We start from the raw sequence: 26,945 nt of genomic DNA, 5'->3' as shown, positions 1-26,945 counted from the left end.
TTAAATCATAGGGAAAAAAATGAAAAACTACGAAACTACAGGGGGGTTTTTAAAGTTTTCCCATATTAAAAAGAAGTGTTTGTGAAGTTTTAATTATTAGTTATGATGATTGGTACCATCTCTTATGATTCTTGTGAACTGGTTTTGCTTTTGTGTTACAACATCATGATGTGTAGTAATTAAAGTTCCTTAAATGTGACAAAACTTTTATATACCAAAAATGCCCCTCTTAGTTATGATAATATATCATTCCTTTTTAAGGATAAATTGGACTCTTAGCCCTGAAACTATGAGTTGAATGATATTATTATTTATTATAATTTTTTAGTTCGAATTTTTAAAATCATTACAATTAAGTTTGGTAATTCAGTTTAGCTGACTAATTATTGATATATCGCTAACGTAGAGGTAATATAATATTATTGTGATTGATGATGCACCTAATAAATTAAGATGATATTTCACCTTTATATTATCGATGCGTTGTATTTAATTAATTAAATTGAGTTGTGAAATTTTATTGCATAATTCTGAAAGTTCGAGCAAAAAATTACAGTAAATTAAAATTGGAGGACTAAACTTGCAATTTACCCTTTAACCTTGGGCTAAAGTTCAAATTACACACTTTTATTTAAATTATGTATTTCTTACATAAATTAAAGTCTAATTTTAAAAGTTTCAAAATGAAAATCTAAATCATTCTAAGTATTTTACAACATAAAAAGGAAACTATACATAAAAATTCCTGACTTTCAAAAACTTATATCATGAGCTTTTAATATTATCCTTTCTTTAATATTTTGAATTATTAACTTTAACATCATTGGATTCATAGAAAATTGATTTTCAAAATTTGTGAAACTTTATGAATGTGCATTTTAAATAGCTTTGATCACATTTCATTGTTCACATCTTAATTTCAGATCTTTTAGATTTGAATTTATACTAAACTTGTGCAACATACATGTATATAATAATTGAATCTCTACTCAATTAAAATATAGACATATTTCAACCTCACATTTACACCATCTATGATATGTAACATCCAAACCAATTTCTCCTTTTTAAGACAAAAGTATAATTTATATTTTTGGCTAAAATATTAAAAAAAAAATTTCTGTAAACATTTATTTTTTTTACTTTTTTCTTCTTACTTCAAAAAACTATATTTTATTTTCTTAAAATTTCAAGTTGATGCATTTACTCTTCCGCAGGTAAGATTCTGCCACTATTTTATTCAATTCTTAAAATTTATACCAAAAATATCTTTAAAAATGATGAAAATATGTTAAAATTTATTTTTTCTTTAGAAAACAAGTAACAATAATTTGGTCATTTTGTCATCTCTATTAAGAGTTAGGCTACTATACTATCGGTAGAACGGAGGCCTTCGTGCTACCAAGTTGTTTTCGATGATGCGGCTTCTAAATCGACGATCGGCTCCGTTAGACTTGATCTACACTATTAAAAGTATTTAGAAATTAAATTTCATAATTTTTCGACATCATTTGGCTAGTGATCAAAAGGTCTCAAAATTGACAATTTTAATGGTAGATGTGATGCGTTTGTGAATTTAACGGTGTAAAACAATCTAAATCAGATGAAATTTTTATAGAAAATTTTTTTTACTATTTAGAGTAAGATCAGTACCTCTGATCTTAAATTCAAGTCTTCTATCATCATTTTTTATGAGATTTTTATTTTCAGCCGTTCATTTTTAAACTATTCGTTTGATATGTAAATGATACCGAAAAATTATGAAATTTAGTTTCCAAATACTTTTAATAGTGTAGATCAAGTCTAATGGAGCAGATCATCGATTTGGAAGCCGCATCATTGAAAACAACTTGGTAGCACAGAGGCCTCCATGCTACCGATAGTATACCAGCCTAGCTTCTCTAGTAATATCGTAACCTTTTAAAAATATTTTTGAAATTTTAAGCAAGAAAACTGTAAATTTTTAAAAGTCAAAAAGAAAAGGTAAAAAATCAGGTATTTGTATGAAAAGTTTCTATATTTTAGCTTTGTTATTAGTAGTTATATCAATGAGTAAACACCAAGGACACAATTTGATTGGTTAGGGACATGAACGGCGTGATGCAATTTAAATATTTTACACTTTTTCCTTATCCAAGAACTTTTATTCTCTACTTGTTCCCTTAATATTTTTTAGAAAAACTTAAAAAAAAAAACCCTATGGTTTCGCACTTTCTCACTTTAGTACCCTGTAGTTTAAAGTGTATCAATTTGCCCCCTGTGGTTTTGTTTTTATCTTTTCTATAGCTTTTTTTTTAATATTTCGTTAAATTATATACAAAAAAATTTCAGATACCCATCTAGATTTACCGAATATTTACTTTAGTACCCTTTAATTTTAATCTTGTCACTGATTTAAAAAAATAATAATAAAATTGATAAAAAAAAAAAGAAAATCACAAGAGGGCAAATTGATACACTTTAAACCACAGAATACTAAAGTGAGAAAGTACGAAACCACAAGGGGTTTTTTAAAGTTATCCCATATTTTATTAACAAAAAAACCCTAATAAGAGCGTTTTATGAACCTTAATATACTTGGGGTGTAAATCTATACACACGTACGGTCTATTTGTTTCATCAAAAGTAAAAAGGTAAAGTTATTTTCAATTGTAAATTCTCAATTTTTAATGTATGGTCCGTTATAATTTTATTTTTGATTGAAACTCAAACTCTCTAAAATAGTATAACTACAAAAAAAAAAAAAACCAGAAAAGAAATAATGAAATATTAATTTATCTATCACACCTTTGGCTTTTATGCCATTTACTTTCGGCTGAATAAATAATAGAAATGAAAGAACAGCTATATAATCAAACAATAGAAGAAAAGTAATTTCTATTTTTTGGGAGAAAAAATATATTTTTTTTTGTTGCTTCGTCCAGAAAGAGAACAGCTAAAAAGTTTTCTTCTAAAAAAAAAAGGTAATATGGTTCCATTTTGTTCATTTTTATCAAAAATGAACACAATAGAAGAAAAGTAATTTTTATTTTTTAATTAAATTTAGTTTAGAGTGCAAAGCAATTAAACTTCGAATTTTAGAAACTCAACAACCAACAATAAATCCTTGTTACCTACGCTAGAAACGATTGATGAAAAAATAATTTTATCATACTTTAATTTATTCAAAAATCTAGTTCATTCAGAATTCACTTCAATGAAACACAGATATATATATATTATATATATATATAATATATTATATATATATATATATATATATATATATAATATATAGAGGTATAAATGCAATTTTTTTTTTTCAGATTTGTTTATAATTGCGCATGAAATGCAACTTAAAATACACACATATTCGTATCCGAATTAAAAAAAGGACAAACTTTAAATACCACCCTTATAGTTTTATACTTTGTATTTTAAAGTGTATCAATTTAGTACTCTGTGGTTTTATTTTTCTTTTTTCATCAGCTCCTCCGCTAATATTTTATTAAATTATATATAAAAAACTTCAGATATTCCACCTAAGTTTATTAAATATTCACTTTAGTATTTTTTAATTTTAACTTTGTCAATGATTTATTGGGTACTAAATCTATACACTTCAAATCACATAACACTAAAATGAGAAAATGCTAACTTAAAGTTTTTTTTTTAAAACAAAAACATATGTATACGAATGTGGAAGTCACCAGAGTCGGTCTCCTCTCTCCTCTCTACTTTCTCTCTCTAAATCAATCTCTCTCTCTCTCTCTCCCTCTTTCTCTCTCACACACACACAAACACACTCTAAATGCGAGAGCTTGCTTTATTATTAACCCATTAAATTCCCCCTCAAACCCTCAAATTTGCTTCCATTTTTCTTTTTCTTTTCCAAATTCTCACCATCTTTTTTTTTTCCCCATTTTCTCATTCACCAATTTTTTTCCTTTTTTTAAAATTATTTTGGAAATTTTTTGCTATAAATTTTTCGATCTAAATGAACCCTTGTTTCTTCGCCGCTCCCGATCCCTGCTCCCACCTCGCCGAGTACAAGCGGGGCCACGGGACCCTCCGGTTCCGATCTGTCCAATCCCTAATTAGGGTTCCGGCGATCGGCGGCGGACGGCGCAGGCTCCTCTGCCTCGAGTGCTCCGGCGAGTCGTGCGGCGACCACGCCATCGCCGTCGACGTCGACCGCGCCGAGCTCTTCTGCGGCGGCTGCGGCGACCAGGTCTACGACCCCGACTTCGACGCCGCCGTGGTCGCGGCCCGCTCCCGCAGCTACGGCGGCGGGGGGGGAGGCGGAGGGCTAGGGTTTCGGAGGAGAGGGTTTTGCTCGGGGGAAAAGAGGGGGCCCCTATGTGGGGATTGAGGGGCTTGAACAATTTGGGCAACACTTGTTTCATGAACTCGGTTCTACAAGCTTTGTTGCACGCGCCGCCGCTGCGGAGCTACTTTTTGAGTGCCCGGCACGGCGCGGAGTCGTGTCGGAAGAAGCGGAGGAGGAGCGGGCGGCGGCGGAGGGAGGCGGAGGGTAGAGGCGGTATTCTCAGCGGCGGCGGCGGCACCGGAGAGCCCTCGTGCTTGTGTTGCGAGGTCGGCGGTGTTTTCGCGGAGGTGTTTTCCGGGGAGGCGGCGCCGTATAGCCCTGCTCGGTTTCTGTACAGGTATATATATATGTATATATATGTTTATGTATAATGTTATCATCAGCAGCTCTGAATTGGATTGCTTTATGCATTCATTTAGCGGCATTCAATCGAACACCTTGTAGGCGGGGGAATTTAGTGTGATGGACTCATTTGATGCCAATTTTTAGTGCTAAGTAGGTGTTGTATAATGTAATCTTGGATTGTGGATCCACATTGATTCTCTCCTTAGGGCCTGCTTGACATTCACGATTGGATTGGATTGGATTGGGTTGGATAAGACAAATTGAGAGAGTGAGCGAGGTTGGGTGAGAAGACAGGTTTTGCAAGTAGGTGGTGCTAGGGTTGCAAGAGGTTGGGGTCATCGAATCCGGTGGGGGGATTGCTTGATTGGATTATCGAACCGTAGTCGAGAGTTTTGGATTTAACAATATCGGATTCAAGGCAATCCTAATGTTTCCCACTTGACAACATATTGTTACTCATTGTGGATCCCAACAGCTCCGAGTTGCTGAATCCTTCCTCTTTTCCAGCATCTTCCTCTTTCCCCGCATCGCTCTCTCGTTTTATTCTATCTAATCTAATTCTGAGTGCTAATCGGGGCCTTAAGACCTATATAATTTGGTGATGTGAGCCCAACTTGCCGGAATCTTGATGCATGTAATGTGGCCATGGTGCTTCTAAAAGCATCGTAGCTCAACTCTCTCTCTCTCTCTCTCTCTCTCTCTCTCTTACGGCATCCAAAAACCAAAAAAGAAATAATGGTATGCCTCCCAACCAAATTTATGCACATTTTTGTTGATATCAATTAATATCAATTAATATGGCCATTGATCCTTTAATCTAATATTTTCCAAGAAAGTTGTTTAAATGGTTGTCATTATTTCTCCGGCAGATATAAATATCGGATTAATTCAATTAACTTAGAGCTGGTAATTTTATTCTTGTAGTAATTTTTGTTTTCCAATGTACTTTTTCACATGATCGGCACATCTTAGCTGTTATTGGCCATCAGACAATGTGCTGAATGTAGCTAATTTGAAGTCCCAAACTTACGCAATTCCTAACCATTTGAGTGTGTTTTTCATACAGAAATTGTAACTTTATCAAACAAGCAGTACTTGTGTCGCCGGATGGTGTGCTTGTATTTGCTTATTCTATGGATAAAATGCAGGAAAACCCGTATAAATATCATGTTTTTCAGATTGCCCCCTGTTGCCTAATGTATCGATTTCCCTACTTTCAGGGGCGTAGTGAAATTTGTGATATTTGCAGGGGTTTTTCCTGCTAGTGTTCATTTATAATTCAAGGCTTTTGGGTTTTGAACATTTATGTTTCTTTTCTTTTTCTTTGTTTTTAAGTTGGTGGCAGCATTCATCGAACCTAGCTGGTTACGAGCAGCAGGATGCTCACGAGTTCTTCATCTCGGTGCTCGACAGGATTCATGAAATGGATCAGTCTTACTTCTTAAATAAAGGTACTTATGCTTCTTATTATTTATAGTACCTCTAGATTTTGCTGCATATATTCTCTAGATTTTGCCGCATATGTTCTAATTGATAAGTTTATCTAATTTTAGCTGTGATTATTTAGCTAATGGCTAAATTGCATCAGAGGTCAGCTGTTGACCATATTTTGCTTTTCTTTCCACAATCATTGATTTGTTACATTTGGGTCTGTAATTTTAGTTCTGCATTAAACTCGTCTAATCTAATTTGACAGAAATATCCATGTGTAATCGACATGTTGCCATTATTACATTTAATTAAACGGAGTAAAATTTCAACAAAATGTGAAGTTCAGAGATTTAATTATGGGATTTTCCCCGAAATTTGAAATAGAGATTCTCAGAAAGGGCTTACTTTTGCAGCAGGGAGTGGAGAATGCCACTGCGTTGCTCACAGGGTGTTCTCCGGGGTTTTACAGTCAGATGTCACCTGCACTATTTGTGGGTTCACATCCACAACTTGTGACCCTTGCGTCGATCTGTCCCTCAACTTAGAACAGTCGAATAAAGCGAATAATAATCATCGAATCTCTACTCTCGTGGGATGTTTAGACCTCTTCACGAGGCCCGAGAAGCTGGGCCCCGACCAAAAGTTCTTTTGCCAGCAATGCCAGGTGCGGCGCGACTCCGTGAAGCAGATGTCGATCCGAAGGCTGCCGTTGGTCCTCTGCTTCCACATCAAACGGTTCGAGCACTCCCTGACTCGAAGAACTTCGAGAAAGATCGACGAGTACTTGCAGTTCCCTTTCTCATTGGATATGACGCCTTATTTATCATCTTCGATAGTAAGGGGCCGGTTCGGGAATAGGATATTCGCAGTTGAGGAGGACGAAGTTGATATGCCAAGCGAGCTGTCCTCAGAATTTGAGATTTTCGCCGTGGTCGCACATAGTGGGAGGTTGGAGTCGGGGCATTACGTGACCTATATTCGGTTTGGGGAGGAATGGTACAAGTGCGACGATGCTTGGGTTACTAGGGTGACTGAAGGTGTCGTAAGGGCTTCGCAAGGTTACCTGATCTATTACGTGCAGAAGGAGAGGAATTAGGGTTTGTTTGACCCATTTCTTTGGACGCCTTCTTCACTTGACAAGTCAAAAGTAGAAGTTCTAATTTAAAGTTTCTACTTATACTTAGTGAAGGCCACTAGTTTTCATGCTTCTATATATCAGAAGAATCGATTTCGTTATTTATCGACTCAAGGAAGGCGAAACCGATCATTCTTAAAAGACCGAAGAATTGAGTGGCAGCAGTTATTTGCGAAAGGAGAGGAATCAAGCGCTCTTGTGGCCTCGGTGTTTGGAATGGCTTTTCCAGCTGAGAAAGCAGAAACTTCTTAAAAACCAATCTTTGGGCTAAATAAAAAGTCCAGAAAGCTCTCGATGCGAGCTTCTGGCCATCAGCGACAGAAGCTGCAGAGAGGGGATTTTAATGGAAAATTGCCAATGCTTTGAAAATCTCTACTCAAATAGTATTTCTATAGAAGCTCCCGTCACGCCAAACAGGTCGTTCGACGACCGATGGAAATCGCAATCAGGAGAAGAAGCTCATAAGATCACATTGAGAGCCAGAGGTGATTTGGTACCGGTCGACGATACGATTCTTTGAACTACTGAGGTGCGTGATCTCATCTTGTTCGTTCACTCATCGATCGAAATATGTGAACTATTCTCTTGCGCTTGCATAAAATGCCTCCCTTGGGCGCACGCCGTCGTACTTCTAAGAGTGAAAAATATTTATAAATTCGGCCGGTGCGATCCGAATTGTTGTGTACATGTTTGGAATGAATTTTTCTGGGTGGTTGTTGTTACATTGAAACTTACTGGAATTTGTCATAAAATTATTATCTCTTGGGTGATTCAGTGTTTCTGTGTGCTCTTGTACGGCTTGTAAAAGTGGTTTTAAGCGCCATGTGTAAAATTTTACGTGCAGTCCCTGCACTATCCTCTTATTGCAACTCAGTCCCTACGCTTTCCACTTGATTTCAATTTTCCCCAAATTAATAGTCTTCTCAGAAATAAACGGAGTTGTTTACTATCACGTCATTCGATTTGATGGGACACGTAAATTGATTTGGAACCTTTAAATTTGATTAAACTAATTGAACTTTGTAGGCTCTAAATTTTGCAATTTTTAATTTAAGTGCTACTTTTCATGAGGGTACCATAAAATCACAAAACATGATTTCAAGGTAGTTCAAATAATTCAGATTAAATTTAATGCTGCCATCTAGACGTCGTACTCTGACACGGGACACGAGATCGAGATATGATACGATTTCAATATGGTAATACGGCAACTTTTAAAAAATTAGAACACCAGCATAACATGAACATCGTTAATAAAATATAATATTATATTACACAAATAAAAATTAGTAAAATTTTATTGAGAGTTCATATATTTTAAGAACAAAATTATCCACCATACATAATTTATTTATATTGTCAAAAAGAATTGTGTATTTATCAAAAAGTTAAAATATGTATCATCTTTTATTATATATGCATAAAAAAATAAAATAAAAATATGTATATATATTTTTCTTAGTTGTATGCGCTATGGATCGGTGTTAAATGCACATACAAGGAGTGTCCACATCGGACACGGGTCCAACAAGGACATGCAAGTCTTATAAAAGTGTCCGTCATATATAGCTGCCGATCATCAGTTTGGATATTCTGTTGCCGAAGATGACACCAGTTGTAAATGGCGAAGGCTGCTTTTAGAAGTATTCGAACTTTACTCATATATATCGGTTATAATGATCCAGCAATAATGATGAATGACCGACCGTCCCTAGCGCAAGTGGCAAAGAGCTTGATGGTTGGTATCCCAAGTCCCAAATTCGAATTCTAATTGATTCATATTTTCCACTAAATTTATTTTTAAATAAAATAAATAAAGCGGTAACACGCTACTTATCTCTCAAAAAAGCAAAAATGATGAATGAATGTTGGCATGCATGGCTCAATGGGTTAACATTTGCGAGTACTTGAGATTGGATGAGTTGTCTTTTTTAATTTGACTATTGTTTTTATTTTTTTTTAGTTGGAAAAAAAAAGAAGAAAAACTAGCAACACCAAAAACAGCCTAAAATAATTGGTAAAAATGTATGGAGACCACATTAACTATAGCCCATTGTGAAATAGCCCTTTCAATTTTTTTTTTCTACTTTTTTATTAGTTGAGAACCTCTCTAAAGTATCAAGTAATTTAGTCAAATAATTAGAAATTTTATCAAATTCATTAATAATTTTACTGAATTGCATATTTAAATTATTTTTAGTGAATAGATTAGTAGAGTTTTTAACTGCTAGCAGCTAACAGAGCCATTAAATTTAACAAAATTTTTAACAAAGGTGACTAGAATAATTTACCGTAAAAAATTGAAAATTAAGAGATGTCATAATTAAAATTTGTTGCAACCAAGTTCTGCAATTCAATTTAGTTGACTAAATTTTAACACATTATTAATGTCAAAGTGATATATAATATTTTAATTATTGGCGCATCATCAATCACAATACTGTTATATCACTCCTACGTTAGTGATATATTGCCTTGATTGTAATAATTCTTTAAAATTTGAGTCAGAAAATACAATAAATTAAAATCTAAAATAAGAAAAACATTTCAAAGAAAATCCAAAAAGGACAAGTCCATGTTTGTTCATTTGTTCTTACATGCGCATCAAAATCCCACGTAGGCACCCAAACAGGCACACCATTTGCGTACTTAAACATGATCCAAGCTACAGACTAATTGTCCAAAATAAAGGTAACAAACCAGCTAATCTAGCAGTTGGTGGTAAAAATTATATAGTTTTACTAGCATGACAACATATTTCCTAAAAAATAAAAACGGAAGAACGATTAGTTATGGTGACAAACGATCAGAGGAATAAAAAGAAAATGAGGATCGCATCGAAGGTAAGTCGTTTAGGGAAAGAAACGGGACGTGGCGCATTGCTGCCATGGTGGTGACGATGAGCAATTTCGGCGATGGCGCCTCCGACCCCCCTTCCGCCGATCACCCTCCCCCCCATCATGCGGCCGCCGATCCTGTGCGAGTTGCTCGACATTTTCTCGGCTTCGGTATGTTTGTTTCCTTTGAATATTCTGCTGCTATTTGATTCGGCATTTTCATTTGCTTCTACACAAACACGATTTTAGAATATTAGATTGGTTAGAGTTCTTCTTGGCCTCATTGTAGGGTGCAGTGTTGTTCGATAAAGTATTATTTTAAACAGCGTTATTAAGAAGAGACCAATTATGAAACCAGTATAGGTTCGCCGTGCGCAAGAGTCAGAAGCTCAAAAGTGCATCTAGTTTTCCCACTTTGCCAACCACTAACCCGTTATGGGAGAAACTTAGCAAGACTCGTAGAAGAATGCAACAAATAACAACTAATAAGAATTGAGCTGAAATACTATTAATAGGAGTCCGGCTACTATCCTATTAATAGGATTGGAACTATTGTCCTATCAAATCGTTTTGATTGATCAGAACTTCAAATTGATAATCGGCACCGTTGAAATTGATCTACACAATTAGAAATGTTTAGAAACCAAATTTTGTAATATTTAAAAAGCATTATCAAGTTCATCTTAAGAGTTAAAAAATAAACGGTCATAAATAAATAACCTTATTAAAATAGAGGTTAGACTTTCTTAATTCATAATCAGAGTTGTCAAACATTATCTAAATAGTATAAAGAATTTTCTATCAAAACTTCAAGCAATTTGGATTGCTCTACACCGTTAAACAAGCAAACGGCTCATATAGGCCGTCAAAAATTGTCGATTTTACGACACTTTGATCACCATGTAAATAATTTTTAAAATTTATGAAATTTAATTTCTAGATATTTCAAATACTCTAGATCAATTTCAACGGCTCTGATCATCGATTCGGAATCTCGATCATCAAGAACAATTTGATAGGACAAGTGCTACTATCCTATTAATAGGATAGTAGCCCTAGCCCTATTAATAGTGTCTAAACTTTTTTACTATCAAGTTTTTAACTCTTGGATAAAAAATTGTAGGATTAAGATGATAATGATCTCCTAGGGTTTAGTGGTGGTCCTTTAGGGTTCAGTGGGTGATTGGTTGAATAGTATTATCTAAAGGGTGGAATTGATTAATGTAGATCTAACGGCTAAAAAATCGATAGTAAAAGAGCCCAAAATACTATTAATAATATTCCAGCTCAACTCCATCTAATATAGAGCCATTTATTATATTTAACAAAAATTTTAACAACAGTGACAAAGAATAATTTACAGTAAAAAGTTGTTAGTTCAGAGATGCCTTAATCAAAAAAGGAAAAAAAAAAAAAAGAAAAAAAAAAGAGGAAACTGAGGGAAATGGTGTACAGTTGGGGGTACTCCATACATTTTTATCAAAAAAATTAGAGATCCATAAACAAAGATTACAGAGATGGGCAGAGATCAAGCTGACATAAAATAGGGTAAATTGCATGTTTGGTTCTTAAACTATGAGTCGGGTGATACTTCGTTCGTCAAACTTTAGTTTATTATAATTTCAAACTAGAATTTTTAAAATTATTACAACTAAGTTTCACAATCTAATTTAATTTATTAAATATTGACGCATCACTAGTATAAAAATGATATAGCATCTTAATATTAGCACGTCAGTAATCACAACACTGCTACATAGACATTAATGATACATCAATATTTAATCAAATAAATTGAGTTATAGGACTTGATTACAATAATTCTAAAAATTCAACTAAAAAATTATAATAAATTAAATTTTGAGAACCAAAATATCATCTGCTCATACCTAACGTACAATTTACCCACCAAAATAAGAAAAATATTTAATAAAATCCAAACAAGACCTGTCCATGTTTGTTCATTTGTTGTTATGTGCGCATCAAAATTCTATATAGGCACCCAAACACGCACGCCGTATCCATAGAACATGATTCAAGCTACAAACTAATTACCCTAGATAGAAGTAGCGAGCCAACTAATCTAGCAGTTGGTGGTGAAAAATAAATAATTTTAGTAGCATGAAAATATTTTTTTCAAACAAAAGAGGATAGAAGCGAAATAGCGGTTTCAAAATGATAGTTCGCAGTGACAAACGAGGCCTAAACTATCTGATCAGAGGATTAAAAGGGAAATGAGGATGGCGTCGAGGGAAATGAGGATGGCATCGACGGCAAGTCGTTTAAGGGTAGAAGTAGGAGGTGGCGCATTGCTACGATGGTGGTGACGCTTTCGACGAGCGATTTGCGCTGCGCCGCCTCCGATCCCCTTACCGCCGACCGCCCTCCCGCCCATCCCGTGACCACCAATCTTGTGCGAGTTGCTCGACATTTTCTCGGCTTCAGTATTTTCATTTGTTTCTACAAACACAATTTTACAATATTAAATTGGTTAGTCTTTTTTTTTCTTTTTTGGCCCTATCGTAAGGGTGTAGTGTAGTGTTGTTCGATAAAGTACTGTTTTAAACGGCGCCATTAGGAGGAGACCTATTATGGAATTCGGTATAGGTTCACCATGCGCAAGAGTCAAAAACTCGAAAGAGCATCTAGTTTTAGGCCTAAAACTTGCTTCTGCTTCATTCTCCCAGAGGAAAAAAGTTCAGTGAGTTATGGCAAAGTGGAAAATCCCGTCAAAGAATGCAATAAATAATCTGTTTGGCCGCACTGAAACTTCTATAGAAACATTATTTCGATAGTGTTCGGCAAAAAAACTAACAAAAAATCCTACTCCACGAATCTTCTTCTAGAACCCCTACTGCAGAATGAGTTTAAAAGCTCGTTTTAGCTTTCTGCTACAGAACGTTTTTTTGGCAATCTCTTGATAATGACTGTTTCTCGAGTAAAGAAGTTATCGGAAAGATGAACGAAGCAGGTGCTAATTCATAAACCTACAAAGGTAACACAAAGGGAGGCTCCAAACCTTGGGGTTCTTGGCTTGGGTGTTGTGGCATCTGATGAATTGTTCCATTATGAGAAGTTCCATCAGCCATGGTTGAAATGAGCTGGAGCATGAGGATGAGGAGACAGCATTGGAGAAGAGAGATCTTCATCTGATAGATTTTGGCTGGCTGGCTGGCTGGCTGGCTGCCAATAATTTGATGTGATAGGTTGGTGGAAGCTCTAGGAGGGCTTTTGTCTATGGAGGGCTGATGGGCAAATTAGAGGAGACAGCTGCAGAAAAATAATTGACTGCTCTGGCTTCGCTTGTAGCAGTGTTTTTATTGCGGATACCTGGCACCACAAAGATATATTATGTCCTTGCCTGCTTATTTATTGACTTTCAGAATAACTTCTCTATGGCAATTAGCAGCATGGTAAATTTGAATGTCCGGAGGTTTTACTGCAGTCAAGAGTTGAGCTGAGCTTCTGTGTTTCAAGGTCAGAAGTTTCGGTCTGGAGCTTTTACTTCTACTACAACTAGAAACTATTATTAGAAGATTGTTATTAAAATACTACTGATGTTTTTTTCTGGATAGCTCTACTTGAGAAACATCTTTGCAAAGTCTCCGGCCAAACCAGAAAACCACTTGTAAGCTTAGCGGCAAAGTGCCCAGTAGTCTATTCTAGAGATCGGGAGTTTGTATCTTCATATGTGCCTAAAATCAGGGTTTGCGTTCTGAGCTTTGATTTAAATATACATAGATCTTTAGAGAGGATATTTCAGATACGAGATCTACGAGCACTGTCAAAAAAAACAAGAGGGAAAAAAAAAAAAGAGCAAGAATATAAAGAACTAGATTACACTAGAGAATACTTCTAAAGGAAGGCAAATAAAAGTACACAGAGTGGCTTCTAGGAAAATATGAGGCAAAGTATAATCTTTTCTTAAAGGGCGAAGGAGGTTCCATTTAGATTATGACGAGTAGACAACAAGGAGATAAGGATGAAATCAAAATGACAAAAAAATTGCAATCTTTTTGCACATTTTAATTACTTTAGTTGGTGGTGGGGATCCATCATACTTGCTACCCGCTAAGGATGCCGTGCCAGACTTCACTTTGCCATGTGGGTGGTGAAAACAGAGGTGGGAATAACAGTTCCCACCTTATAACGGGCTAACCAGTTAAGGTGGGAACTGTTGTTCCCAACCCAAAGGTGAAACAAGCTCAGGAACAGCTTTTTCCTGAGCTTGTTCCACATATAAAGAGAGAGATTTGTTTTAAATTAGAATTTATTAAGAAAATTTAAATTTTGATATTTTCAAATTTTCAAATTTGATACTTTAAAATTTTCAAATTTAAATTTGAACTTAAATTTTAATTTCAAATTTTGAAATTTAAAAGTTAAAATTCTAAATTTAAAAATATAAATATAAAATTTAAAAATTCAAATTTAAATATAATGAGAGGGATAACATTATTATTTTCTATTTATAACTACCCACTGTTCTTCTTATTCAATCTTATCTATCCAAACGCTATTTTTTTTATTTCCGAAAACAACCTAATATTCATCCAAACGTAAAATTGACCTAGTTCTTACTTATACCTATCTCTGAAATAAACTATTTTTACTTATATCCAAACTAAACGAAGCCATATAGTACAACGAAAATTTTACACCCTAAACTTCTTATCGTTCATATTAGGTCATTTGTCTTATCAAAAAAAAAAAAAATCACTAAAATCCTAAAAGGATATTCTCAACCTTCGGATCCAAGAGCGTGAGATGTGTATACTTATATAGAAGGTGCACAAATAGTTTTTTTTTATTTTATTTTAATCTTATTTTATTCATCATTGAAGGAACAATTATTGCTTGTACAAAGAATATCATTGCATTCATGCACCATGCATTTATAAACTTTTGGGACAAAACCAAAGTAAAATAATCTGGGGTGTCACACTATCTGATGATCAAAATAAAACTTCCAAAAAAAGGAAAAAAAAAATCAAGAACTAGTAGTGCATTATCTGATGCTGAAAGTACAACTACCCTTAAAAAAAATAAAATAATAAATACTTCCAAAATGCAGAAGAAAAGTCTCGACTCCGAAGCCTCCTTAATAACACCCTCAATAATAACCCACTACTTTTAAGCGCAACTATACTATAATTTTAACTGCACAAAATTTTAAATATCTTGTCAGATTAATGCACTTGAATTCAACCTTTGTAGTCAGAACACGATAAAAAGGCTCTAACTGTACCAGTTAAAACTACACTCAGGTTGACCGCAGTTCCAACCATAGTAATTAGAGAGAATAATTTAAGATAGGAGATAAAATTACCTATCTTACCGTTTTTTAAACTAATCACCTTCTAACGAAGAAAATATATTTTTCTGGTGGTGATTTTACTATCTCATACATAAAGTAACAAAAGCAATAAATAACTACATACATCGAAATAAATTATTTATAACTACAGTACTTTTGATTAATCTAATTAAATAAGATATATATAGTTATAACTATTATAATTCTTACTGCATATGCTTCGACTATACTGTATTTATAATTATAAAATGTTTTACATGAACCATTCCATACCTCCAAAACGGTTTTGCACACGAAGCACATCTACTCCGAAACTTATAAATCATGTTGATAGAAGATTATTTAGCTAAACGCGTAAAATGTGTGTGGGTATTGTAAGGAGATTTTCCATTAAGTAATGGTAAATGTGATAAAATGAAAGGTTGAGAAAAATGCAACATGTACTTTTTGGATCAGTAATTGCCAAATGGTTATGCAATGCAATTTTGATTTTTTACCTTTTGTTGCTCTCAGAAGTGAGAGTACAATGGAGCATATTAGAACTATGTTTAAATGTATAGATTATTTGTACCTTCACATATTTTATAGTATATAATTTATGAGTCCGACTAGTATGCTATCGATAGCACAAAACATTTAGTGCTTCAAATTTTCTGCCGTTAGATTTATCTCTTTTATCATTTTCATCCGTTCGATTATACTATTCAACTAACCACCCACTCAATCCTAGGAGGCCCACTTCATCCCAAACGCACATCTTTTAATCCAAGAATAGAAAACTTAATAGCACCAAGTTATTGGTGCTATTAATACTATTCCAGCCTAGTTCTATAATTTATTAAGAGAAGGATATGATTTAGGGGTAAAATGTATGAAAAGTTCCTGTACTACCAACATATTGCACCTTGGTCCCTGCTTACTCACTTGAACAATTAAATCCCTAAATCTTCACATATATTACACTTTAGTACTTAAATATAAAATAATAGTAGTAATAATAATTCTTTTTATAAATTAATCATTTTGCCTATTCTATAAGATGACATACTTTTTCTGTTTTATTCAGGCTAGTTTAAAAGATCAATTTTACAGTGAAAGCTAATAAATGTTTGCTTTATTCACTGTTAAGGTCCAAAGTGCAATATCTACATAACAAATGAGAAATTTGGGAGCAAACGTGTTCAACTTCAAAGCAAAGGGACCATGTAGCAATATCGAGATAGTACAGGGACTATGCTTACATTTTACCTAACAATTTTGGCCCCTCAAATTATATCAGAATATCCAAACCTGTGCAATAGTTGACACACATTACACCATAGAAATTTGTAGTGAGGAGAGAGAGAGAGAGAGAGAGAGAGAGAGAGAGAGAGAGAGAATTGGAGAATCCAACAAAGACTAACACCTTTACTACTAGAAAAAATTTCTTTATTCTCTAATATAAAATGCTTTATAGAGGGATCTACATATAGTTTTCGAAAATCTTATATAGTTTTATCTACAAATATCAGAAATGAAGAACCCTATGTTTGTTTAGAGATATAAAATGTTCTTGTAATCCAATTAAGATGCATATATATTCAGCAAATTTAGAATAGATGGGGCTATGGACAATATGTATATGTATATTCAGGAGAAGAGTTTAGAAAGAACTTGTATGTCGAGCATCCCTTGGGTAGCGACGGGGCCCAACTCCTTCGCCAACTTGCCAACGGCTCGCTCCATGTAGAGTGTATAGAGCCCGTTCATGTTCTCGAGGAGTTCCAAATCCTTGCGCGCTTTGAGAATCGACCTCACCCATTCTTCGAAAAGCTCTGCATCATAACACGCCTTGACTCGCATCAAACTTGATCATTGTACTACTTTGGTTCCAAAAACAAGTTATGGGAGTTAAGGCGACCGCAAAGAAATAAAGAAAGATGTTAAGTAAATATTATATGTAGTTTGTTTCAGAGGATTCGTAATTTATCGGATGAATATACACTTTTATAACATTTATACTAACATTTACAATGCATGTCTGAAGAAAAGTTTAAATCAATGAACTAAAAACAGTATAACACATAGAGGACGAACAAAAAGGTCTCTAAGGAAATATTAGAGGCATTAGAGCACACAAACTAGTACATGGTAAATAGAGAAATCAGGTTGATGTGTCCATTGTGGAGTCAAAGATGGAACAATTGACGATACGTTCACGATCATCGAGAAGAAAATTTTCGAGTTAGAGGTGGTGCTATCCCTTCATTCATAGTAGCGGCGACACATACGCTCTACTAACCCTGGGTCCAAGAGTGGTGGCTACCACGCCTAAAGAGCGTACCAACGATGGTACGAAAAGGAGGAAAGTCATAAGAGTCATATTCATGTATACAACCTCTTTCAAAGAACCTATGAATGTGCAGTGGAAACCCGTTCATATTCTTCTTCAAATATGTTACACAGGTCAGCCCAAAATATGAACCATAAAAGAAAACTCCTAGAAAACCGAGCACTGGAATACCAGTTACAATACCTATCAGGCAAAGATGGATGCTTACTCTTGTCGAAGCGTTCATCGCTCATCCAGCTTTTTATATAGTCCAAAATCAAGAACTCCACAAGTTGAATCCTGTTTCATCGGAAAAAGATATATGAGTAACACAATAGTTAAAAGAGTGAATTAAAAGAGATGCAAATTCCTGATGAAAGTCAGCAGTAGAGTATATAATAGTGTGACAGCATAAGCACAGATTATGTTTTTATTTTTAAGAGTCGAAGGAGATGCTTACATCATGAACATGCTGTCATGCATTCCAGGGAAAGTATCATCAAATGGATCGGTGAAGAGAAAGCTCTCAGCTACAATGGAGATTTTTTCTGAAACCGAAAGCAATATTCGCTGGCCAAAATATGCTTCATTCCCTAGCTTGCGAATTAAGTGTTGAATGCAGAACTGGGAATCTGAAAAAGAATCTGCAGATCCGGATATGTATTACGAGAGATCTAGAGATATTACAAACATAACAGTATAAAGTTGTTATCACATCTGTCTCCCAGCAAAATCTGACATCTCATACTATGCTTCAAAAGCTTAATTTCTGTCATAACATTTGTTCCAAGTTCCAACATTATCCTGTGAAAAAGATCAAAGCCGGCATCCCCCATGGATTCCGATGACTGCACAACTTGGGGGTACTTTTGTAAGAAACCACAAATTGCACGTTCAAGCGGTATATGCTAAGCTTAAATTTACAACATAATATAGGTTAACTGATGATTTTGCAGGGGTATACATGTAACAAACCCCAAAGTTAAGTACCAGATGTTAACAACAGAATCAGAAAATAAGCATCACAAGATGCAAAATACATATTTGCTCGCATCTTAATATATCTTCCCAGCCATACCTCTATTGAGGTGAAACAATTTATAAGGTTAACAAAAGATAGATAAAAGGAATTTATACATAGTTGGAAGAACTGCATGCTAAAGAACAAAGAAAGAAGTAAAAGGCATTGGAACACAAACAAGTCAACCAAAGTAACCATCAACTGAAAGTTAAATGCGTAGCAAAAGAATTCAGGACAAATTGTATGAAATAAAATTAAAAAAGATCAAAGTTACACCACAGGAAAAATAGTAGATATTACAGCTCCTGATCAATGCCAAAGTCGGAAGACAATATTCTGAAATACCAGAATAAGAGCAATTCATGCTTTTCACAAATAAAAGAAAAAAGAGCAACTTATTTGACCATCCAAAACATGAGGAAAAATATACATATTTGAAATTTGAAGCTTACTTCTTATGTATTTCCAAGTAACGGTGGCCTTTCAGAGTCGACTAGTCAGTTCCACCCACAGCCATATTGTTCATCATACATTAAAACTCACCAAGTCCAACAGACACAAATAAGAACAAAAATATCACCTGAACTCAGCTTGCTATCATTCATGGTGCACATTCTTTTCATCAGACGCATGATCAATCCATTGGCCATCTCTTCAAGAAGCTCACTCTCCTTTTGTGATGATATTATATTCTTCAATGAGGCTTTCAGAGACAACAGTTACAAAACCTTATTATGCACTCAATTAGATAAGAGTAGAAAGAACTTGTGCAATTGAGAAAATAGCTAGTCCTGGTTTAATTGAATTCTGAGATATCATAAGACCATGCAGTGACCAGAAATAGCCAGCTAGATGGTACGAGAGAAGACCACAGATATCACATGCAAATATGCATGGAAGAGTAAAATCAAGCTTTCAAGTTTTATGTGCAAATTTTAATATAGAAATGTCAAGCAGATATGTCAATAGAAGTATCAAACTATTCATGTAGATAAGCAAGAGATTTTTAGCAGGCACTTGGACCTTGTAATCGAACTTGTACAACAATCCAAAGTAAGGCATGCATAATTGAGTTTTAAGGAAAATTTAGGTCTTTTTTGACCTTAAACGATTATCGTTTTTCTTTTGTAAATTTGTTTATCTCATCTAGATGATTTGGGAAGATAGCATTATCTTATTAATCACTGGCAACCTATATGCCAACGCGTGATTGGAAAATAACAATTAGGTTTTTGACAAGAGAAATGCTTTTGGGTACCCCACTTTGGGGCACCTCACAATATTATTGATGTGTTGGCTAACACATGCGGAGGGATTAGGGTTTAGGATTTAAGGTACAATAATGGTGCTTAGAGTTTAATAATGATGTTTGGTGTTTAGTAATTAATATATGGGATGTAATAATGACAATGCCACGTCATCAACAGTATTGTGAGGCACCCTCTAGGGTACCTCTAGCAGCACTCTTTTGACAAAGGTTGACATAGTGTGATTCCCTATTAAAGGTGTGCAGTTGATGCGGAAACTGATGAGTAAGGCCTGCCCTACATTTGATGCCTTTTAAAAAATTTAAAAAAAAAACATTTTTTTTCTGTTTTTTCCTGCATCTGGATTGGGAGGAATATATGATCCACAGAATTGAAAGGAGCACATATAAACAGCATGTTTTAATATTTTACAAACAGAATGCAGAATGAAGAAAGGAAACATAACAAACAAAATCATCAAAACAATCACCTTTAGTGACCAAACATATCATCCTTACCCAAAATAAAATCTACAGCTTGATGACAGAATGTAGAGAAAGAGGAATCATATTCTCCCTGTAAAATAAATTTAGATGTTAAGAAGCAGTAAAAGTGAAAATCCGAAATAGATCCTACTGCGAAGATCTACCTTCCCCATAATATTATCAGATAGCTCCACCAGAAATTCAATTGATGTGCCAAACCGCTCTATCTCATTTTCGTTATTGAACTCTGCATACATCAAAAAAAGTGTCATTAAGGTTCTTATGATATCCACATAAGGAATGCATGTTCCTTTTTGCCTAAATACATATGGTGGCAAAGATAACTATTACACACTTCGTTTTGGATCAAAATCTCCTATGTAAATGAGTGCACATGAGTTGACAACGCCAATTGTTTGTAGATAAGAAGCCTAATAAACCAATCACTTGCTACTTAACTATCTTCCTATTAATATTTCATCTCTGATACACCGACCGTCCCTAGAGCAAGCGGCAAAAGGCTTGGTTGTTGGTACCCGAGACTCAAGTTCGAATCCTAGTTGATTCACATTTCTAGCTAAGTTTATTTCTAAATGAAATAAACGAAGCGGGTAGCGTGCTACCTATCTAAAAATAAAAATAAAAAAAATTTTCATCTCTGATACATATCTATTTAGTTATCTTTCCTGCTACAAATTATTGTTAGTCGGTGTTGTTAACAAGTAACGTAATCAGATTGCTTGCTGAAATTTTTTAAATGATAGGAAATGAGAGTTCTTGCACAATGTCACTATACTGCTAGATCCACATTACATACACATGCACAGAACACACCCAAAAAAAAAAAAAAAAAAAAAAAAGAAATAAAAAAAGTAAAGAGTCTAATATCATTTTCAATGCCCAAAATACCAGATATAAGAGTTAAAACAATTGATCTCTTCCCCGCAAACAAAAACTAACTACAACACTTTAGGGATGTAGTGCTATTTACCTATGAAGCTTCTCCGACGAATCGAACCGTCAACCCTTTTCCTCCTCTCTTTCCATCGAACTGCAATCCACACACACAACAAGCACAACCATCTTATCTCGTCTCAAACCACCAACAAATGCTATAAAAGAGGGGCAACATATACTACAATCAAAACCCTAGCAGGAAACGAATCAAACCGCACATACCCAGCCTCAGGAACCGCCTCCGGAGAACCTCATCAATCCAATGCCCGCCGCCGGCCCCATCTCCGCACCCGTCGAAGAAGTGGCACCGGCACGAGGCGATCGGCGGCCGCTCGTCCTCACAACGAACCCCGTCTAATCAATCCCCAAATCCCAATCACACGATGCATTGAACGGAACAAGAGGGGGAGAGGAGAGAGCGGGGGGGCACCTTGGAGTAGCTTGAGCTCCTCCCGTAGCCTCATTAGCTCCCGCTTCCGATCCTTCGCCTGGGAGAAGAGGACGATCGTGGGGTTAGGGTTAGGGTTAGGGTTAGGGTTTTGGAGCGGGGTGGTGGGGGGAGAGGGGTAGGGTGTACCTTGCGCTTCCAATGGAGGAGGGGATCGGGATCGGCTGCGGAGGAGGAGGGGGGAGGAGAGAGAGGGTGGCGACGATGGCGGAGAAGGGCGAGGGCGAGGGCGACCTTGAGGGAGGGAGAGCTCGGGGTCGAGGGAGCCATGGCGATGGGCGAGGGTTTGGGTTGGGGGGGGTGGGGTTTTATAGTGCGCGAGAGGGAATTGGGAGTGGAGGGAAGGGAAGGNAAAAAAAAAAAAAAAAAAAGCGAAGGAGTAAAAAGTAGGGTAAAGAATGTGTATAAAACCCCTCAACTATAGCAGACCTTGAAATAGATCCCTTAATTATTTTTTGTTATTCTTTTTTTTTTTTACTAACAGTTTGGTTCGGATAAAAGTTAGAACTAGCCATTACAGGGATAGATACAAGTATGGAAATAAGAAAAATAGTGTTTTAATGAAAATTGGATTGTTTCCGAAGATAAGAATAATTATAAATAGTTTTATATAAAAATTGAAGGTATTGGTGGAGATAATCAAGAACTACTATTCTCGGATAAAAAATTAGCGTTTGGGTATAAAGGGGATAGGGGCCTATTGGTTGCGAGTCTTGTGACTTCGTTAGTTATTGAATATTGAATTTTGCTTGGTTTCGTTTTATTTGTTGAAAAATGACTAAGTTTATTAAATTTGATAAAATCTCCAATAAATTTAATAAACCCTCTGGTTTTTCTTTTTACTAATATTATTTAATTTTAAAAATATAAAAGTTTCTCTGGGATATAGTTGAGGAGGTCTCTATTTTTCGTTTTTTTTTGGGTACGATTGAATATATTCAAGTCCCGGGTGATCTTAGGATGTGTTTAATTCTCTTTTTTTTGGGTTCAAAATAGGCTAATGAACTCGTAAAAATTGTCTTTTCTTAATTGCATGAATCATAGATTGTTAAAAAAGAAAATATGAAAAAAGAAAATGAAAATGATATATTAATATTGATTATACGTATTTGTTTGATAAACTACTATTTTGGGCTTTTGGGGGCATATTCCACATTACTTCACTCAGAGAATGTGCTCTTTGTAAGAATAATTAGATGCACCATTTAAACAAAATAAAGCATAGCTAAATTGTACTTCCTAAAATACCTTTATTATAAAATATTTAGATGCTTCGAAAAAATATCTTAAAAATAAAGAAATAGTTAAATTATCGGTCAAAAAAATAAAGCCAAGCCCCTAAGAAAAAAATTTTAAAAAAGAAAATCATTCTTTCCAATCTCTCTCCCTTCCTCTCCCTAGGGTGTTGTTTTGTTCCTACAAGAAGTGACTTTTTCAGTTTTCTACATATTTAGTTCTACGGAAACTTAGTATTTTTAAAAAAAATAAATAAATTTTATGAAAAACTAACATTTTTTATTTTTCTTAAGAAAAATTCAGAAGACGAAAACATTAATTTTTCATTTACTTTCAGAAAAAAAGTTAATTTTTGTTGAAACTAAAAAGATGGGAAACTGTGAAAAGCGCTTCCGTTAAAAATCTTTTTTTCAAAAAAGAAGTTTTTATACTTTTTCGAAAAACCAAACAGCTTTTAAACCCGCCACTGACCCCTTCCTTCCTAGAGATGTCAACGGGTCGGATTCGGGACGGATTTTTAAAAATCCGAATCCGAACCCGACTCCAAACTCGAGACCCGAACCCGAACCCGAATCCGACGGATTTTAAAAATCCATATCCAAACCCGAACCAGATCAAAAATCCGAAACCCGAACCCGAACCCGAACCCGAAAATTTGAACCCGAAATAATTATTCTTTTTTCAATATTTCAAAATATATTATATTAAATTTAAATTTTTAAAATACAAATTCAAATATAACATCAAATTTTTATATATATATTATATATAATACAAAATAAATTCGGGTTCGGGTCAGGTTCGGGTTCGGGTCGGATACAATCAAAATTCATATCCGAATCCATATCCGTCGGGTTTTTATTTTTTATATCCATATTCAAATTCATATCCATATCCATCGGATATATTCGTTTCATTCGGATTCGGGTTCGGATAAAATTTTGGATATTCATGCCCATTGACATCCCTAGTCCCTCCTCTGCCTCTGCCTCTGTTGCTCCCTCCTCCGTCACCTCTCGGCTCATTGTTACCGAATGAAGTATATGATCTCAAATTCTGTTTTTCTGTTTTTCCATAATCTACAGTTATTGAGATATTGAAAAAAGAATATGAGAAATACTAGTTGTGTGCTTTCAAAAAATTGATGCTTCTAAATAGACCTTGAATAGGCTGAGATATATGAGAGAAGTCCCCTACGGCTAGTTTTTTTTGAAAATTTCGAGCTCTGTTGTGGTTAATTCAACGGCTAACTTTTGAGATGGAAGCTTTCGAACAGCTAATTTTTGTCCAAATTTTAAACTCTACAGTTTAATGGCCTAATTTTTAGAATTAGAGCTTTCTATCTATATTTGAGAAATATTTAATAATCTAACTTTCAAATTTGAAGCTATCTAACACTAAATTTTTAAACTCGATAGAAATCCTATGAAATTACACAATATATATTCAAACAGCTTAAAAATAAAGGTATGAAATGCCGTAAAATTACAAGATTTTCTATTTTAGTGGGGCCTAAACAATAAAAATATGATACGTATAAAATTTATCTACATGTGCATCAAAATAGCATGTAAATATGATATATTTTATTCATATCCTATCTATTTAAATTAAATAAAATCCTAATTAGACTTTGATGGAAAGTTGATCTGGACTTTATATAAAAGGATATTGATCCTGCCACCTCCTCATACGCATTCTGATAAATAATTATCATCGGTTTCACACCATATAATAGAGTGCCTAAGATAGAAGGAGAAACCAAATTTTCCAAGTTCGGTTGATTACGTTCATATCGGTACAGGACTTCTCGCTTCCGCAGATTGATCAAAAATTTATTCTCAATGGCGCTCTGTGACTGTGAGTTATCTTATTTTATTTTGATCCTGAAGATTTTGGTATGTATTTAATTTTTTTCTTATTTTACATAGAATATACAGGCCCCAATTGCGTTAAATGCTTAATTCAATATACAGAGAGTTCTTTCTTACCCAATAAATGCCTAATTCAATGTACACAAAGTGGCCTGGTCCAGGTAGGAAGATGGTCTAAATTTACTCTGGTGGAGCATATATATTAACTAATTGGATCTTCAATAAATGCATATACCAGATTTGAGCTGTTCAATGGGAACTCACAGTGTACAAAAACATAAGATGCTGTAACCACTGAGTCGGGTCGGGTCAGGTCGGGTCAGACCGGATGTAGGAATTTGGATCTGGATCTTAACCATTTTATGTCCGGGTCCGAACCAGATCGAACAAATAATCACTAACAAAGATTGATTAATGGTTACAAAGCTATGAGACCACTAAATACAGAGAAGCAACAAACTATATGAAAAATAATGAATCAGCTGTAGACAGAGAAGTGATAAATAGTATATTAATGTAGTACTAGATGCTGATATGAAACAACTTGCATTAAAGTGAGTGGTGCCACTAAGAAATAGGTTTATAAATACGCTGAACGATTCAACGAACTAAGTTCTTAAGAAATCGATGCCGATTGTCCTAATATCAACCAACATATAATACAGAAACATTAGCTTAGTCAAGCTAAATATAAAACTCAAAGCTTCAATAACTCTTTTTTATGCACAAAACAAATGATACAGAGTTACAATGTATGAAGCAGTTTTGTTTAAACTTGGCATGTCAAAACAGAAAGAGAAAAGAAAAGGATAAAAGGAAGAAAACATAAAACTTGTACATATGGCAACATCCTACTAAGCTTATGGATCATAATGTCTGTTGGCAATTACACGGCAAGGTGGATATGGAGTTAAGTTCCGGCTATAGCTAAACTGCACTTGTGCTATAATAAGTAAAAAATACTTAAAATATTTAGAACCTTCAAAATTGACATTCACACTCAATTAGTTTTCCCTTCTATTCAAAACTCAAAAATATGCTTCATGGATCAACCATGTTCTGAGATTCTCTGTTTATCTTAACGCTCTCTTATCGACAAGCATATCTTTTATCTATTATCTACCTTCTGTAGCAGAAAAATTCATGACAAACTGTTTGGTTCAAACTCCCTGACGCTAAAAAAGTATTTTATACTTCTAAAACTGATTCATTTTAGAACTGAATAGTTTATCTTGAATTTATATTTGGCTTTTCTTTTCAATATAGAATTTGACATATTGTTCTTATATAATTCAATGTACAGCATAACAGCCTTCAATTATAATAATAGATACCTTTTTGCAGACACCTTCTAAGAATATTCTTCAATTAAAAGAACAGATAAAGAGCCCAATGCCTAAAGGGACATATACTCTTCAACTCAAAAGCCATAATTGAGAAAATAATAATAAAGTAGCCTGCAACCACTGCACTTTCCTTTCTTAGCTTTTTTTTTAAAAAAAAAAACTCACTCATTTCTAAAAGAGACAATGCAACCACTGTACTTTCCTTTCTTAGCTTTTTTTTTTTTTAAAAAAAAAAAAACTCACTCATTTCTAAAAGAGACACTGCAACCACTGCACTTTCCTTTCTTAGCTTTTTTTTTTTTAAAAAAAAACTCACTCATTTCGAAAAGAGACATTTATTCTGTTGAATCTACAACAGCAGAAGGAATGTCCACAATTATAATACATATTTTTCTGCATAATTTGAGAGCAATGCATTTATTCTTATAACATATGTAATATCCATATAAGCAAGCAAACATATAAATTTTCTATTTTTAAAGAATTTACACATAACACCCCTCCCATTAAAGCAGTGTTAATTGCCGGTGAAAATTTGACACTTTACTATTTGTGCTATACCTTCTCGAATATGTCCTCAAAAACGTTTCAGGGGGGAAATTCAGTAAGAACAAAGTGTTTTAGATTTGTTGTTGAGATGGGATTA

General features: G+C 34.6%; 1 protein-coding gene and 1 pseudogene across 7 annotated transcripts; one reads left to right on the top strand and one right to left on the bottom strand.

Annotated features, from left to right (window-relative positions):
• Positions 3,687-7,999, top strand: LOC109718800 (annotated as a pseudogene).
• LOC109718833 (protein MULTIPOLAR SPINDLE 1) lies at positions 9,750-22,187 on the bottom strand. Of its 7 annotated transcripts, none has more exons than XM_020245264.1 (12): positions 21,973-22,187; positions 21,826-21,883; positions 21,618-21,749; positions 21,430-21,489; positions 20,603-20,685; positions 20,472-20,529; positions 19,287-19,409; positions 18,146-18,329; positions 17,890-17,985; positions 17,028-17,188; positions 13,077-13,387; positions 9,750-10,286 (listed from the first exon to the last, which is right to left on the bottom strand). In XM_020245264.1, the coding sequence occupies exons 1-11, from the start codon at positions 22,111-22,113 to the stop codon at positions 13,293-13,295; spliced, it is 1,191 nt and encodes a 396-aa protein (XP_020100853.1). In that variant the 5' UTR covers positions 22,114-22,187; the 3' UTR covers positions 9,750-10,286; positions 13,077-13,292. The 7 variants fall into 7 exon arrangements, with proteins under 7 accessions (XP_020100853.1, XP_020100854.1, XP_020100852.1 ...); XM_020245265.1 differs by having other exon boundaries at positions 9,750-10,283; XM_020245263.1 differs by lacking the exon at positions 9,750-10,286 and adding an exon at positions 11,983-12,517.

This window comes from Ananas comosus, linkage group 12 (assembly GCF_001540865.1).
Source record: "Ananas comosus cultivar F153 linkage group 12, ASM154086v1, whole genome shotgun sequence".
Lineage (NCBI taxonomy): Eukaryota > Viridiplantae > Streptophyta > Magnoliopsida > Poales > Bromeliaceae > Ananas > Ananas comosus.
Note: the sequence above shows the minus strand (reverse complement) of the source record. Positions and strands in the feature narration are given on the sequence as shown.